Below are 17,322 nucleotides of genomic sequence, written 5' to 3'. Positions count from 1 at the left end.
CTTGATGATTTTAAATAAAAATAAACAACGGTAAGAAATTATAAAACAGTAAAAAATTTCCTTTGTTCTATATTTTGCTGAAACCTCTAAAATCTGTTTTTCAAAGTAGTTTATATTGTTTTTCTTTTAATCTATTAACTAATGTTTTCAAAAGTACCTATTGGTAAAAAATAAAATAAAGTACAACATACGGTTGATGAACCACTTTAAGTATTATAATAATAGAAAAAAACTGGTTCTAGTCATAGTATTTATAATATAAGAGATAAAATTACCTGTTTATACATGTAATTTAAGTTAAAACTATTTATTTGTATTCGTTTTTAAGTTTTTCAAAGTTATGTATACCTATTAATTATTTAATATTAAACTCGATAAACAATTATTATTTAAATTAAGTTAGTCAGTCACCTAAAAGCGAACAATTTAACGATTCATCATAGCTCAAAAAATGACAAAGTTTTTGAAAACGAGATAGTTATAAAAAAGGCTTTTAAGTCAAACTCTAAAGCAAATAGTCTTTATTTGCATTTTGCAAAGCTCTTAAAACTAATTATCAAAGTAGTTAGCATATTATTTATTTTGTTTTAAGTTAGTTTTAATTAACATTTTTGAAAATTAAATATCAAGCTTATAGAGTTTTAAAAATTATAGATTTAAGATTTTTTTTTTAAATAGTTAAGTTTTTTCAGATGTTATCTTAGTTTAAGTAAAAAAAAATTATCAGATTTTGCTTAAATGTATATAAGTTCAAAAATAGCATTTTCAAAAGTTTGTGTTTTTTAGTTTTACAAACAAGTTTCATGTTGTTATTTATTAATCTAAAAATAGAATTTACATCAACTATATAAGAAAAAATTAGAAAATTAAAAGGTTGAAATTTTACATTAAAAAAACAGACGTTTAATTTAATGTAGTATGAACACTTCTTTAAACTTATTCATATTCTAAGATTGTTAGTTATTATTTCTTATACCAGTTCTTAACTAAACTTAATCAGCAAATATGCAAGTCAGACTGGATTTTAACTATACTACAGTAAAAAAAGTATGCCTTTTTTAGATCTGTTAATTTTTTTTACCTTCTACTACAAACAGTGTTAGATTGTCTATTTAGACGTACAGTGACATTTTCACTAATTTTTAGTCGCAAAATACTTAAAAATCAATATTTAAAAAAAGAATTTATGTCTTATACTTTAAATTTTTTTAATAAATACTTTCTATTTATAAAATTAAAAAAAAAAATTCTATATAGAAATTTAAAAAAAGTTAATAAGTAGTACTTACTACAAACCATGTAAGTCTAAAGTAAATTTGAATTTGTTTTCAACAGTGTTTCAGTTAAAATTTTCACACTAAATCTTTTAGTGTGAAAAATACAAAAGAAACTTTATATTTTTGTTCCTGATTAAAAACACATGTTTTTTTTTTTTAGTAAATCACTTTTGTTAAAATAAAAAATACTCAAAAAACACTAAACAAATGAAAGTCATAAAATACGTTTTATAGTTTGCTTTAAACGTAAAAAAATAAATATTAATAAGTTAAAGCTTTTATAAAAATATGTAATTAAGTATCTTGTAGAAACTATAATATTTACACAATAAATAAGAATGAAAACTCTTCACATTTTAATTACTACTGTCACTTAACTCAGGTATATATAGATTTTCGTGTAAATACATATTTTAACTAGAAAAATTGCTTCAACAAGTCAGCAAAAATGTTCAAAACAATCAGCATGTCAGTCGCCAGTCCGGACGGAACGCCAAACGAGCAGAAATCGCAAACGAGCGTGCAATGCAACGGAATCGATTTGCTGCAAAACAACAACATCGCAACAAACAACAGCGGCCTGTTGCAGGACGACAAAAACAACCGCTCGAACAACAACGTCGGCAACAAACGAAGATTCGACCGAGACCTGAAGGAGCGGGTGAACAAAAGGTTGAAGGTCGAACTTGAAAATTGTTCGGACTCTGAAGGAAAAATCGATGAGGTTCAGATTTTAAAAATTCTACTTTTAATGATTAAAGTATTACGCTGTAACACTAAAAGTTAGCTTGAGGTAAGTCCTAATATTTCAGCCGATCTTAATGCTGTATCAAATTTAAACCTGCCAACGGCTTATAGGTGGCAAAACTATAAAAGTCATTCCAACAATATAATAACAAATACCTGATGACGGATTTGTTATTGTTTGTCCGCTTGTGTTATGTTGTTTTTGTTCGATCTTGTGTTGTTGTTGGTACATAAACAGGTGCGGTCTTTTATTGCCGTTTCCTTTTTTGGCTTCAGATTGGCAGCCAGCAAACTTTTGTTAGCTTTGACTGCGTTTATGTGCCTGGGAGTTTAAAACAACATACTTTTTTACAGAAATGTTTTAAGAAATCGATCGAGCAACATCAACAGCCTGATGAACGTGATTTAAGCCAGTATTTTAGTCGTAACCAACTGCAATTGCTTGCCTTACAACTAGTAAAAGGTTTAAAAGATTGATGACTTTACCATAAAAAATGTGTTTTTTATCTAAAAACTTTCAGTATTCTTCTTTATTTTCCTAGCTTTATATAAAGTGTAGTAAATTTTAAATGTGTAAAAAAATAAAGTATTTTGAGCATTTCTTGCTCTAATATTAATTTTAAAGTAAGAAAAAAAGAATATACATAAAAATTATTTTTTTTCTACCAGGAAGTTTTTGTATTAAAGTTTTGTGCTTGCAATCTTTGTACATTAAACATATTCCTAACCAAAAGCAAAAAGAAAGCTGTTTTTTATTTAAAAGTAAATTATCACGAAAATACTTCTTTTACGATTTAAAACCTTGTATTATATAAAAACATACTACATTAACTTTATCCAAGTACGTAAAAAACAACGCTTTATTTTTATAAATTAAATTATCACGAACATATTTCTTTCAATATTTAGGACAATTGTCGAATGATGATGAAAAGGCAGTAAATGTAAATGCTGCAAACATTGTTCAATCACAAGAATATAGGAAAGCGCATCACAAGTATCATTTGGAAAACTCACTATTAACAAGCGATATAAAACATCTACCACCTTGGTAAGATATTTACATACATAGTTTAAACATTTAAAATATTTCTATTAATTCCAAGCATGCAATGTTAACATTTTAAATGCAAGTTTTTGTTATACCAAAATTGAACTTATAAATTAATTCAAAGTGTTTAATAAATTGTATATTCACGTCGAGTTGAAATACAATTTTTGTAACTTATATTTTTTTTAACCAAAGTCGAATATTTTATTCTAAAGTTTTTACCACAAAATTTAATGTTAAGTTAAATTACAAGTTATTTTTTAGTCGTAACAAAACTCACGATACTAATGGTGCAAGTACAGACGATAACAATGTTAATTCAAACAAAGTCAAAACAATTAAAGGCTGTAGTGACGACAAGCCCCCTTTGTCAATACAGTCATTATACACTGAAGGAAAGTGTCAATGGATTGAATGCGAAGAGCAATTTTCCAACATTACCAATTTCAAAACGTATTTTTTTTTTTAATTCGAATAAGTATTTTTTGGTGTAGCTAAAACTTTAAAACAACATTTAAGTCATAATTCTCTAAGCTATTAGTTTTTTAGGGTATAAAAGTTAGTTGTTTAGTACTTTATAATCATTGTTGTTTTTCAACTTTACAACGGTGTGTAGGCACTTGTACCAACATCATTCTTGGTGCGATCGTAGCAGAGAGCAATGTGCTTTTCAATCAAACCACATAAGAAACTTACAACGTCAGGTAACTTATACTCATATAGAGTTTAGAACAAGCTTTGATAGCTCGTTGGTGTCATATAAAAGCTCGTTCTACATTTATTTTTTTCCAAATTGTATTACTTAACCTAATATTAACATGTTTTTTTAACAGTGAAAGTTTATCATTATGCATTTTTAGTTAACCTTTAAAGTTTAAAAACAGTTATGTAACGTTGTATGTTACCGTTTAAAATTAATGCTTAGTTCGTGAATATTTATAACTATTTCCTGCAAGTTTTTATTCAAAAAAAAATTATTTAAAATTTAAGTGAGTGACAAAGCGTCTAAAGCCTTTAGTAATTTAAAATTCAAAGCTAAAATGTTAATTTTTGAAGATAAAGCAAGCAAAAGAGTTGTACCGAGCCATGAAGCATTTTTGCGATTTGACGAAGCCTCATGCAAACTATCTGCCCTCATTGCAAAACTACAACGTCATAAAGATTGATGATCGCGCGAAAGGTGACACGGAAAAATTAAGATTGAGCTTCGCAAGTCGCTCGCCTGACAACAAATCTTTAAAAATTGAAAACACGTCAACAAGTGCTCATCGCGACCTAACATCTTACAAGTTGAGCGGAACAGAGGTAATTTCGCACTGTTGCTTGAGTGCTTGTTTTGTTAGTGTATGTTTTCTACTAAAATAATTTGTTTGCGTTTTTTGTAGCTTTTGAAGACTTTTCTGTATTAAAACAAGTTTAAAGAACGAGTGTACTGGCTGAAACTTCCAGCAAGCTTATTTGTTTATTGACACTATAGTACCAAATAACCAATAAATATGCTACAAGTGTTTGTTTGTTACAACTGTGAATACTTGGTTTTGTACAAAAACTCCAAATTGCACATTTTGTGCGTAAAGTTGCAATACTACAGTCGCAAGTCAAAACTTCAAGTATCCAGTTACTCATCAAGTGTTTTTGAGTGTCATACATGTTTTTCCGTCTAAACATTTCTTTTCACTCAAGTGTTGAATTTGCCCGCCTTTTTTTTAACAATACGCTTTTCAGCTCTTTATCAGCTAAACAAAATTTTCATCAGTGTGTTTCATAAACTCGTTTTATCATGTTTTAAAGAGTAAGCTCTTTTGAATAAACGATCAATCTGTTTAAAACAAACAGAATTGATCGAATCTATTTAGATTTTTTTCTTTGTAGACAAAAGTTATTAGTCTTAATTATTTCAAAATAAATTACCATGCATCAATAACATGTCTATACATTTTTAATTCCAAACTAATGCTTAGATATATAACTACACTCAAGTACATTAGACACTTATTGCAGAAAAAGGGTTAAAGCATATGCCATAAATCTGCCAAATATATTTTAAATTATATCACAAACAAACTTTTTACGTTTGTAACCTACACTTGAGTATTAAACTGTACTTGATTTTTAACATTTTGCAGAAACTACCGCAAGCATCTTGCGACACGATTGGTGCGCATTCAAGCGTGTCAAACGGACAACAAAACGTAAATTGTTCGGTCGTCGGAAAAGTTGAAACAGATGCCACTGAAGTAGGTGTCAGCGCGGTTGATTATCGACAAAACAAATGTCGAAGTTTGGCAGGTGACGACAACTTTTCCACGAAAAACGCGTCAAAGCCGAATGGCGTAAACAACCAACGAGTAGCTGGTTTTTTTCGAACTGCAAGCCCGGATGGCTGCTCGGCTGGCTGTGCAGAAGATGAAATTTCCATTGGTAAGTTTAAACATGAGAACATTTTAAAGTAAATTTAATTTTGAGCACTTTTATTTTGTATTTTTGAGTAGTTAAATGCACTAAAGAGAAACATTTAATATATTTAAAATTTTGTATTTTAGATAACTAAAGTGTTTTGCAACTTCTATATACTTGATTTTTCATTAATTAACAAAATTGTACTGCTCATTAATATTAATAAAATGGTTCAAATTAAAATATTTTCTTTTAAAAAAATTAACTAACAATGTTATCGGTCATACAAGAAAAAAACTCAAATCGTTCTATTTGATACAGATTTGGAAAGAAATTCACATTACTACTCAGTAAACTTCATCAGGCCTAAACACACCTATGCTCAGCTCATACGACAAGTAAGCTGTTTAAGTTAGACATTTTAAACAAATGTTTCAACTTTAAATTTACATTGTGTACAGCTAAATGACTAAGAGGTCATTTCGTTGACCAGGTCCATTTTAGTTTTAGTATACTAATTTTATTAAACACTTTCAGGCGATCATTCAAACCCGGGAAAGTCAAATGACCCTGAATGAAATTTACAACTGGTTTCAGAACAAGTTTTGCTTTTTCAGGCAAAACGGAGCCACATGGAAGGTATTTTAGAAATAAAACTTTTTAAAATTATTTTTAAAATAAGCTCATCTTTTTTTTTTTTTTTTTTTTTTTTGAAATGCATTTGTTTTATGTTCTACCTTCTATATTTTTACGCATTCCAAAACACAGTAAACCTACTGTTTGTACTATTTACAAACAACTTCGTTTTCAGATTTCAATTTTGTTTTTAGAACGCCGTCCGACACAACTTGTCCCTGCACAAATGCTTCGTTCGGGTCGAGGACGCAAAAGGGGCAGTTTGGACGGTCGACGAGGGGGAGTACCGAAAACGAAGACCCCAGAAACTCACGGGGTGAGAAAAAAATCTAAGGCGTGAATTCACTTGATTTAATGATGTTTAGCTAGTACAGTTGGAATATTTTTGTGCTGTTGGTCAAGTAGACCTAATTGTTTTTGCCACGGGCAGAATTAAGTTAAAACACTGAGTATATAAATGCGCTAGGCTAAACTATAAATAACTTAAAATAGTTAGAACAAGAATGTTTTGTTAATGAAGTAGGTCTAATTGTTTTTATAATTCTAATGACTTTTTTAACGTTTAGTTATTTTAAAGCTCAAAAAACTGTGCTTTGAATTTATGAATGTTGTAGTTATTACGTTATTAATAGAAACCTCAATTAGGTGTCTGCTTCGTATAATGTGTAACATGAAAATTTTCTCTTAAAAGTTTTCAGGTTTTGAGGGTAAACTTCTTTTTATCTTAAATATATTGACGAATTATGATTCTTCAATAAGTAGTTTTTATATTTAATATCAAAACATATTCTTTTAGAACGTAATTAAATTTTGTTGTTGATTATGTTTTTATTTTTGGTTATATTTTGTCATTAACTTTTAAGCTTGCATGTATTTTAGTTGTTTTTAAGTGTAGAATAAAGACAGAAAATATTTAAGGTTCACTACTATTGATTCGATAGGTGCAGAAATACTTTTCGTTCATCGAGCTACACACTATTTGCTTGTTAACACTGTATAAAAATACTTAAATTTTTGTAGATACAAAATAAAGACTAGTTAGTGTATTAAAGACTGGTTATACACAAATAAAACATGTCATCAGTTAACGTTTTTTTTACTGTTTACTTTTTGATAGCTTCATTATTTCTGAAATTATTAGTTTAAACTAAATAGAACTGCATTTGAATAAACAAAGTATCTATTACGGCGTTGACTTTTTTATCGATAATAAAAATACTGCAGTAAAATGAAATACTTATTACTACTAAAAAAAAAAAGTTTATATGTTATACTTTGAGTTAAAAAGTACTCAGCTTAATAACAAAAACTAGCACAATTTAATCCACAAACAAAACAGATAAATTTAGTTTAAACAAAACAGAAAAAAAAACTAAAGTCATTTAAATACTTTGAAGTCTATTAAAGTATGCTTTTTCTAGGTTCTAAATTTTAACTTTAGTGTACTAAAATCTTATTGAATAACAGATCTCGTGGACACGTCAAGCTTGATGTCAATGCCTCACAGATACCTTTTTTCAAAAACAATCAAATTGGGTTTTCGGTAGGATTGTTTTTTAGTTTTACAATATTTTTTCAAAATCTACAGAGCCTAAGCCTAACAAAAAGGTTTGATCAAATTCGAGCTTCAGACCACAAGCTTTTGGTAGACGGATACCCGGATTCCGTTCTTATTGAAACTCATCAGTAGGCGCAGACTGCAAGTTTTCCTGTTGCGACTGAATGTAGAGTTTCAATGAGAACGAAACCCAGGACAGCTTGTGGTCGGATGATGAAATTGGTATGAACAAACCTTTTTGTTAACTTTTGAAAATATGTAACTACAGCTTTTGACTTAGTTTTTTTAAGACTTAGTATTTTCTTTGCTAGAAAGTTAATGCCAAAGTTGGATACTATTTATTTGCCAACAAATAAAATGTATTTTTAAGTAATTATGACAAAAAACCAATACACAGGTGAAAGAACAAGCATCGGCTCAAGCACGAGCATTGATGCTATCTTCGGCATATTCTAACATGTTCCACTCAAACACAATTGTTCCACCATCGATGACTGATGTTTCTACTTCTAATACGAGTTTTTCAAAGGCTGTTGCCCTTCCTAACATTTCTTGTAACCTATATGGAAGAAGGTTTCGTTAATACTTGTTTTTTTTTTAATTTAACTGTTTATTTAAAAATAACCATTTTTTTTAAATACAATTTATCTGAAAATAACGGTAAGAACTGAAAAAATAAGATAAATATTTTATAAAATTGCCTAACTTTTAACTGTCATGTTACAGGCTGAACAAATGTTTAAGTATAAAATATAAACTTGGTAAAATAGTTCAACAAAATTGTATGTATTTCATATTTTCCATTTAAAAATGCTTCATTTTTAATTGGTAAAACAAATTATGTTAGCTTTTTATTTTAATATATTGATTCTTTAAAAAACTATAAAGTTTTTTTTACTTTTATAAATCAAATACATTAATTTGTTGATAAAATATAAAATAACACTGCTTATAAATACTAAAATTTATTATTGAAAAAAAAAGTTTGAAAAAAGTATTTGGTAGACTAGCAAAAGAGTAGCTGTATATTTAAAGCTATTAGTATTTATTTCTTTGTTTGTAGTTTTAAATTTCATGAAAAAGTATTAAAAAGTTTTGTTTATTTATAAATTTTCTTCCACTGATATTTAACTTACTGATAATTTATAACACATCAGCAAATAAAAAAAAACACTTTGTTGTGTTGATTCTTTTAAATTTAAGTTTACTTAGTTGCTAATAGATATCATTTTGTTCATTCTAACTGAAAAAAAAAAAATAAATAAGTATTAAAATTATGTACCTAAGTTTAAATAAATCATACTGTAACTGTGAGTAACTCTTTATTTTAGTCTTAAGCATTTAACAAAAATCTAACTTAACAAACCAAACTTTTAAATTGTTCATTTGAAATTTAAAAAATTTTTACACCAGCTTAAATAGTGTTTTGTAAAGTTTGACTGCAATTGTTGTATTGACAATTTTCAGCCACAGTAAACACTTTGTGAACTATTACAATGCGATGATGGGCTTGAAAAACACAGCAAGCTTCACTGTACCGCTTTTGCAAGCACCAGAATGCTCTCGGCATCACAACGAAAGCTGCTAACGTTAGTTTAAAGTTGTTTTCGATAAAACTGTTAGAATAATATCGTAGAAAAAAGTTCACAGTTTTATCTTTTTTATATCTTAAAGTATGCTAATAAATATAAAATTTTATTTCAAGTACCTAGTTGAAATCATCAAAGATGTTTTGTATAAATTTTCAAAAACACAAAGAATGTTTTATTGTTTTAAATGTTTACTTTAGACTTTTTACTGCTGTTGTTATTGTCTTTTTTGATACATTGTTAGATTCCTTAATGTTCTTTAAGTTACTACTAATATCATAAATTTTAAAAATTAATTAACTAATAATACTAAATAACTAAAGACAATAAAAATATTTTTTGAACAGAAAGTAAAATAAAATACTTTATAAAGTTTTATTACTGTTTCATTTTTATCAAACCTTTATATATTTTATTAAAAGAAAGTTGTAACTTAACAGTGTTATAAGAGCTCTTATGCAATTACTACTGCTTTGATAAATAAATTCTAATTCAAGTAGTTTAAAAATGGTTTATATTCATTGTAACAATAGTTTTCAAACTTACCATTATATCTACAGATGACATATTACGAGAGGTAACTAATTTTTTTTAAAGTTTTTCTTTTCGAATGAAAAACCTTATATAACTAGTTTTCAAACTTGCTTTCTTTTTAAATGCTTACTTTACTCACTAAAAGTATTTTTTTTTAATTCTTCTCCATTTACTGCTTTTGTTATTCATGCTATTGTACTTAAAAAAATGTTATTTTACAAAGGTCTATTATTTTTAATTTATATACTAAAGTAGCTTTATTGAATTAACAATTTCTAGTTTAGTTAGTATATACTTTATTTAACAACAATAAAAACGCTTAAGTTATTTGGTCCTAGGATTTGGTGCACTAAAAACCTTTTGGTTGTCGAGTCGCACACCACGGATACCTTTTAACGTCTTGTATAGTTTTATTTCATAAGGTAGTTTAATTATTGTACCCAATGTTTTCAATCTTATTTCAACCTTTCTTTAGTTTTAACCTTATTTGCCTTAAAGTACACGGTTGGTAAACAATAAAATGATTTAGTTTCAACTTTTAAACTTATACAAGTATTTCGTTTACTTGTGATAATTTAAAGTTTGATTTTTGATGGTGTGTAAGGTATTTTAAGACCAAAACTTTTAAAGTTTTGATTGCTTTACTTTTTATAAATCTGTTTACAACAAACAAAATGTTAAAATTTCTCAAGTTGTTCAAAATTCTTAATCTAAGTTCTATTAGTTTTCCTTTCCGAATAATTAAAAAAAAAAGATCTTAGATGCCAACTAAACCAAATTTAAGGATTCAAAAATGCTTTATAGCGTCGATAAAAAAAGTACATTTTTAGTTTACTAGTTGTACTTGTTTTACTAGTTTAGTATAAAATATTAATTCATTTATCAAAAACGTTATAATTCGTTTCAGGTACCGAAAAATATGAATGCAAGTGGACAACTAACCTATCAAATTGGCAGCTTACAGTTAACTAGCTAACTCACCAAAAAAACCTAATCATCTTTTTTTTTTTTTGAATTTATTTGACTACATTTAAAAAAGGCCTTTTTATAAATAAACACATCATGTATATGCAAAATATGCAAACCAATTTTTTTAACAGATTATTTTTAAACTACATCTTTTAGAACAAAAAAAGTTATGTAAACACAATAAAAAGTAAGAAAGTTACGCAATTTAAATTTTCTTTTACTAAATTTAATTTCTGCGTATTTCGCTTAAGAATTAAAAAACAAAATTAAAACAAATTAAGACATTTTGTAAAAAAATTAACTAACAAATCATTTTATTTTTACATGTTTAAGCAGTGTAGGTCTCTTTTAATAAATTTATCAGTCTAGTGTTTACAACTAAAAAAGTAGCAGTGTAGCTTATATTCAAAAAAACAATACAGAAAAAGATAACATAAACCTTCAATTTTCTGAAACTTTTAATTAAAAGATTTCTTTTCATTAACACAAACTAAACTAAAAAACCAAAGTCAAAAACATTTGGGCATATATCCTTTTGCTATTGTTTTTAAAATCTTAATATTAGATACCAAGAATTGTGAACCATAAATGTAATTATTACTTTGTGTTTTTTAAATCATTTTTGTTAATTTTTTTTCTTTAACTCCAAGCTAGGTAGAGAATGAAACATAGTAAACAAATTGCTTATGTTAACAAGTTTTTACTTTTCGTTTATGTACGATTCAAACCATTTTTTTTATAACATGCTTGTTAAAAACTATGTTTGAGTGTCTTTACTCAATAGCTCTTTTGTAATGTTTATGAGTAGAATTTGTGTGTTTACAGTAATATTGATTATTTGGTTTACTTAAATATAAAAGACATATATCTTAAAACAAGGTTAAAAACTTGTTTTACTAAATTAACTAAAGTTTTAACTTAATTTTAAACCCGATTCTCGAACTAATTAATTTTAACGGAAATATTTTTGTCATAATTTTTTTTTTCATACTTTTACACTTTAAAAAGTTACATGCTACTTTTAGCAGTATATATTTAAAAAAAATCTATGTTTTGTACAATATTATTAAAATATTCAAATAAAAATAGATTTCAACACATGTTTCAAACAGAAAAATTTAAGCTATTCTTATTATTTTTTCCAGTAAAACAATTTAAGAAAACAACGAAATATGGTCAAAACAGTATGGTCAAAATCTTACAGAACTTAGGCTTTCTTAACAAAATACAAATAGCCTCATGTTTAATTAAATCAGAAATGTCAAAACATATTTTAATAATTTTAAATCGTTTTAAATTATAATTACTTGCACAGTCAAGGTTATTTACTAGGTGTTCTGCAATAGCAGATCAAGCATTTATTACTATAATAGATTTAGTTTTGTTATTACTCATACAAAATTTCATCGATACTTTTTGGAATATGTTCCTTTGTAATTTTGCCAAATTGTCTTGAGGTCATCCCGTCATAACTAGCTTCACAGAAGCAGTTAAACTGGTAAACTACCATACTTTGTTTAAATTCTGCTATCGGATCTTTGCCTAAGGTCTAAACATTAGTTTTGATACAAAAATAACGATCGGCTTTGCTGAATGATAAGTCCTACTTAATAATTGAAAGATATTTCTTTCTAAAACTCTTGAGCTCTTATTGACATAAGGCAGTACTAAAGGAATCAAGAATTTCTACGGCCCTGCTGGCTTCAGGAAAAGATGAGGAAGAGGTTGATGAACTCTTTAGTGTGTTGAACAAAACACATTCTACAATAAAATTTACATCAGTAAAGGAAAATAACGATGAATTGGCTTTTCTTGACGTTTTAGTTAAACGACAAAGGAACCAATTTTTGACATCTGTTTATAGGAAGAAAACTTTTACTGGGAACTATTTAAACTTTCATTTATTCTGTAGCATGAAGAGAAAGACAAATTTGATAAGAACGCTCTGCCATCGAGCATACAAAATCTGTTCAAAAGAATTGTTTGCTGATGAAAAAAAAAAAAAATTGATACTAAATAAAAATAGCTATCCACAAGAACTTGTTAATAAAATTTACATCTTAAAAGTTTAAACTAAATAAAGCCAGCAGAGTCGGAGAAATGCTTGATTATTTTAGTACCTTATGTCAATAAGAACTCAAGAGTTTTAGAAAGAAATATTTGTCAATTAGTAAGTAGGACTTATCATTCGGCAAAGCCGTTCGTTATTTTCGTATCCAAACCAATGTTTAGACCTGGGGGCAAAGATCCGATAGCAGAATTTAAACAAAGTATGGTAGTTTACCAGTTTAACTGCTTCTGTGAAGCTAGTTATGTCGGGATGACCTCAAGACAATTTGGCAAAAGAATAAAGGAACATATTCCAAAAAGTATCGATGAATTTCGTATGAGTAATAACAAAACTAAATCTATTATAGTAATAAATACTTCAAAATGAGCTGCTATTGCATAACACCTAGTAAACAACCCTAACTATGCAAGTAATTATAATTTAAAAAGATTAAAAATTATTAAAAGTTGTTTTGACATTCTGATTTAATTAAACTTGATGCTATTTGTATTTTTTTAAGAAAACCTAAGTTGTAAACATAAAAATTTTGATTATACTGTTTCGTTGTTTTCTTAAATTGTTGAAGTGATGTCAGAATTGTCTGTTGCAAAGGACAAACGGTCCATGAAATTATCAGCTTTCTCATGAAATATAGTTGTGTTTTGTATATTGTTTATTGATAGATAAAAAAAGTGCTCAAAAAGTTTGGTCTAAGTACCAGGTGTACAAAGGAACCTTTTGGTTATTGAGTCGTACACCACATGCTTAAAAAGTTTCTTACGAGCTATTACACGTAGTTTTTTTATTATTTAAATATTTAGATCTTAAGTAATGAACAATCAATTAAACGAAAAAAATGAAATAAAATGAAACTAAACGAAAATTAACTGAATTTTGTGTTTAATAATGTATTATGAATCTTGTTTAATGACTAATGAATAAAATAATAGATATAAAACTTTAAACTAACTTTTAAAAGTAGATAAACAACACTAATAACAAACGTGTGAATACTTGAGTTATAGGTTACAACTTCTTTAAAGAAAGTAAAAGATAATACGCTGAATTTGAAAAAAAAAAACTTTTTTTTATAAGTAATTTTGTTAAAAAGGTATTTTTTATTTTATTTAATAATTTAACTTGAACAGTAAAAACAATTTTACGTTTGAATAGCTAAATAAACTATTGTAATTTCTTTTTTAAGAATTTTTAAGAAGTGATTTTTATAATAACTGTACTTAACTTTTACAAAATATGAAGGTAAATACTGTAAAATTTATGCTTTTAATAAGAAAAAAGATAAAAAACTATAATAATTTTAACAAAAATGATATTTACAACAACAAACTTTCTTCTATTTTGAAATATTATTTTTATTTTATATTCTTTTGAATACTTGTCCAAGTCTAAAACTGTAATGATAGAAAGCAAGTAAAATTTGCAAACATAAAAAGAAGAATATTTTCTTTAATTTCCTCAAAAAAACAAAAAAAAAAAACTTAAGTTTACTTGGAACAGTTATTTTAGTTTACTATTTAAACACTTTATTTTTTGCTAAAGTAAAAACATCTATAACTACTTTTTTACATTTGTATACTATAAAAAAAAACTGTAAGCATAAAAAAAAAAGTTTTTAAGTGTTCTGAACTTAATTCAAAATAGTAATCTTAAAGAATATTCTTAAAACATAACCAGATAGAAAATGCTAAAAGCTAGACTAAACTAATGTTAATGTAACCAAACAAATCAACTTTCGAACAAAAAAAAAACAAAAGTATAAAAAAATAAATAAAATTTTGGATAGTAATTTACAAATACTATTATTTCCTAAAACAAAGTAAACAGACGAGTAGGTATGATCACTAATGACCTTGAGAATCACTATTTAAAAGACAACTTTTAAGTTCATCCTGGAACTTTCCAAAACAACTTATATATTTTAGATTTAATGGTAGCTTAATCCATAACTAACTTCTTTGTGATAGCGATTTATGACCTAATGTGCTGTTGAATCTAGGTAGGAAAAAATTTGTTTCTGAAGACCTCGTATGATAATTATGGACATTTGCTACACTTTTATAGTATTTTTTAAAATTATCTGGTGACAAGTTATTGTTAAACTTAAACATAAACAGCCCTATTTTATATATATACTGACTTTCAACATCTAATAGTTTTTTCTGGGTTTTTAATTCTCTTACACTATCATCATATTTCTTATAATGTATGCATCTAAGTGCTCTGTTTATGAGAACACTGATATCATTTATATATTTTTTATTTGCCCTTCCCCAGCACAACAAGCCATATCTAAGATTGCAGATAAATAAAGAATTAAAGATTAAATTTAACGCTTTTTCAATTAAGAAATGTCTTGTTTTATATAATAAACCATTTTTTTTTTGTAATTTTGTTTTTATAGCTTCTACGTGTTGTGTCCATTTTAAATTTTTGTCTAAAATTATTCCCAAATATTTATAGTTATCTGTGTTTGTTATAACTGTTTTACCTCTTTTAACATTAAGTTCTAAATGTTTCCAAACAAATATGCTTACTATACGTTAAGAACTAAACCGACTACGAAATTTAAGGTTTACAGTATATATTTTCTTAAATTAAAGGTTTTGATAAGTTATATTTCAAAATAGTACCATGAACTTTGTTACAAATGTGACACAGTATGGTTTAACACATTTTTAAACTATTTTTAGCGAAGATGATAGAAAAGTAAAACTGGTTTAAAAGCTTTTTACTCAGAAAATATTCACAAGAATTTTGTGTAAATTGACTGTTAATGTTAAATGTTTAGAACAAAAATTGTAGAGTTATTTGGTATTAAACTGTTGAATTTTTTTTTTTTAAGTTCAGTTTTTAAACGTTTCAGCTCATACTATTTTGTGAAATGAAACGTAAACAAATACATTACTACTACAGAAATTAAGTAATTAAAGTAAAAAGCCTAATTTAAAAAGTAACGATAAAATCATACTTAGAAAAATAAACATTAAACTTTTTGACTTTTATATAAGTTAAAGTGAAAAAAGTAACTTAACGTAAAGATATAAAGCAATTAAATGGTTACTTTTTTTTTACTTTAAATGAAAACACAAATAAAATTAAATAAAGAAATTGTTTAAATATTTATCTTAAAGTATGAGATTAAAAGTTGAAAACTAAAAACGTACCTTTTAGTTATATTCAAAATCTCTTCTAGATTTAAATTATTAATTGTTTTTTTTCTAACTCATTACTTATAGTTTTATAAGTTAATAATTAGTAGAACTACACCTGGCTCATATATAAAAATTTAAAAGAACTTTTGAGGACAACACAACGTCAATTAATTCATTTTATACAAAAATCAAAATTACAAAAAAAAACCATATACAACAACATAATTATAAATCAACTAAAATATTCTATTAGTGAAAAACGTAATAAGGAGGTTTCCATGTATATTCACCAGACACATAATAAAAAATTGACCGGTTTTTATAATCGCATCTAATTTTTCCTCTATCAATCAGATGCTCAATTCTCTCTTTGATAGTATTTAAGCTCGGTTTGAACTTTTCAGCGAGCTTCGTTATAACTTCAACAACAAGTTTCTGATATTCAATTTTCTTTTCGACTCTCATAGTGCAAACCATTGCATAATCTATTTCCTCTTCTTTCCTTCTTTTTACCTCTGACTGTTGCTCCTTTTTGAATTTGTTGAATGTTGGGAAAACCACTGGAATTTTGACTATTTTTAATTTGACGGTGAAATGACTATTTACAAAAAAGAGGTTGTTTTCAGCCGGATGTTTGGTACCACGCAAGCTTTTTAGAACATTCGGTCCTTCGACATTGTTAACCACGAGGGGTCGGGTCAGGGATTAAAGAATGATTTTAAGTAGTTCTAATGGAATTTTACTCTCGTTGACAATTTGCTTCCAAGTCATTTTGTTATGCTGATTGAAAAGCAGCACCGTAACCATCTGCAAATTGTTTACTAGAAGAATCTTGCCTTCAGATTTTTCACTACCCAAAATAAACCTGACTTACGCTTTTCCTCGACCACTTGATAACTCTAATTTCCTTCCCGGATGTTTTTGAGCATAAAAATTTTTGAAGACGCAAAATGAGTCTAACACGCTTTTTAGCGATGTCGGTTTGCAAAAAATTTATTGTTTTGGCCACAACGATGAATTAAGCACAGTAGCAGATAGGTCAATATTTTGCTCTTTGTCGCTGTAAATAATAACTTCTTATTTGCCAAGTGCAGATTCTTCAAAATCTTCCAGCAATCCCTTAAGTTTCCTAGTTGCGATTGTACTGCAATTAGCTTCAAATTTTTCTATAAGCTTTTTCTCAAGCTCGATAGAAGTTTTGTCATGTAGCAATCTTTTGCGAAGATGTTTCTCAAAAATTTCTTCAAAGTCATAGTTTCTATTCATTAAACTAAAAATAGTAAGAGCTTTTTCAAACGTTTCAGGCAAGTAGACATCTACTCTTTTCTTCACAACTTTTTT

General features: G+C 27.0%; 1 protein-coding gene across 2 annotated transcripts; it reads left to right on the top strand.

Moving 5' to 3' along the window:
- Nucleotides 1–1,680: 1,680 nt before the first annotated feature.
- Nucleotides 1,681–10,896, top strand: LOC145834403 (uncharacterized). 2 transcript variants are annotated; one of them, XM_082941826.1, is made up of 14 exons: nucleotides 1,681–2,001; nucleotides 2,379–2,487; nucleotides 2,934–3,075; nucleotides 3,340–3,528; nucleotides 3,692–3,779; nucleotides 4,132–4,380; nucleotides 5,202–5,496; nucleotides 5,794–5,870; nucleotides 6,010–6,111; nucleotides 6,303–6,424; nucleotides 7,576–7,651; nucleotides 8,064–8,239; nucleotides 9,134–9,255; nucleotides 10,697–10,896. In XM_082941826.1, the coding sequence occupies exons 1-13, from the start codon at nucleotides 1,726–1,728 to the stop codon at nucleotides 9,252–9,254; spliced, it is 2,022 nt and encodes a 673-aa protein (XP_082797952.1). In that variant the 5' UTR covers nucleotides 1,681–1,725; the 3' UTR covers nucleotide 9,255; nucleotides 10,697–10,896. The 2 variants fall into 2 exon arrangements, 1 of the variants encoding a protein (XP_082797952.1); XR_014369786.1 differs by lacking the exons at nucleotides 9,134–9,255; nucleotides 10,697–10,896 and having other exon boundaries at nucleotides 6,284–6,424; nucleotides 8,064–8,201.
- Nucleotides 10,897–17,322: the final 6,426 nt, after the last annotated feature.

The sequence above is a fragment of the Thalia democratica genome, chromosome 4, assembly GCF_965202585.1.
Source record: "Thalia democratica chromosome 4, ktThaDemo2.hap1.1, whole genome shotgun sequence".
Taxonomy (NCBI): Eukaryota; Metazoa; Chordata; class Thaliacea; order Salpida; family Salpidae; genus Thalia; species Thalia democratica.
Note: the sequence above shows the minus strand (reverse complement) of the source record. Positions and strands in the feature narration are given on the sequence as shown.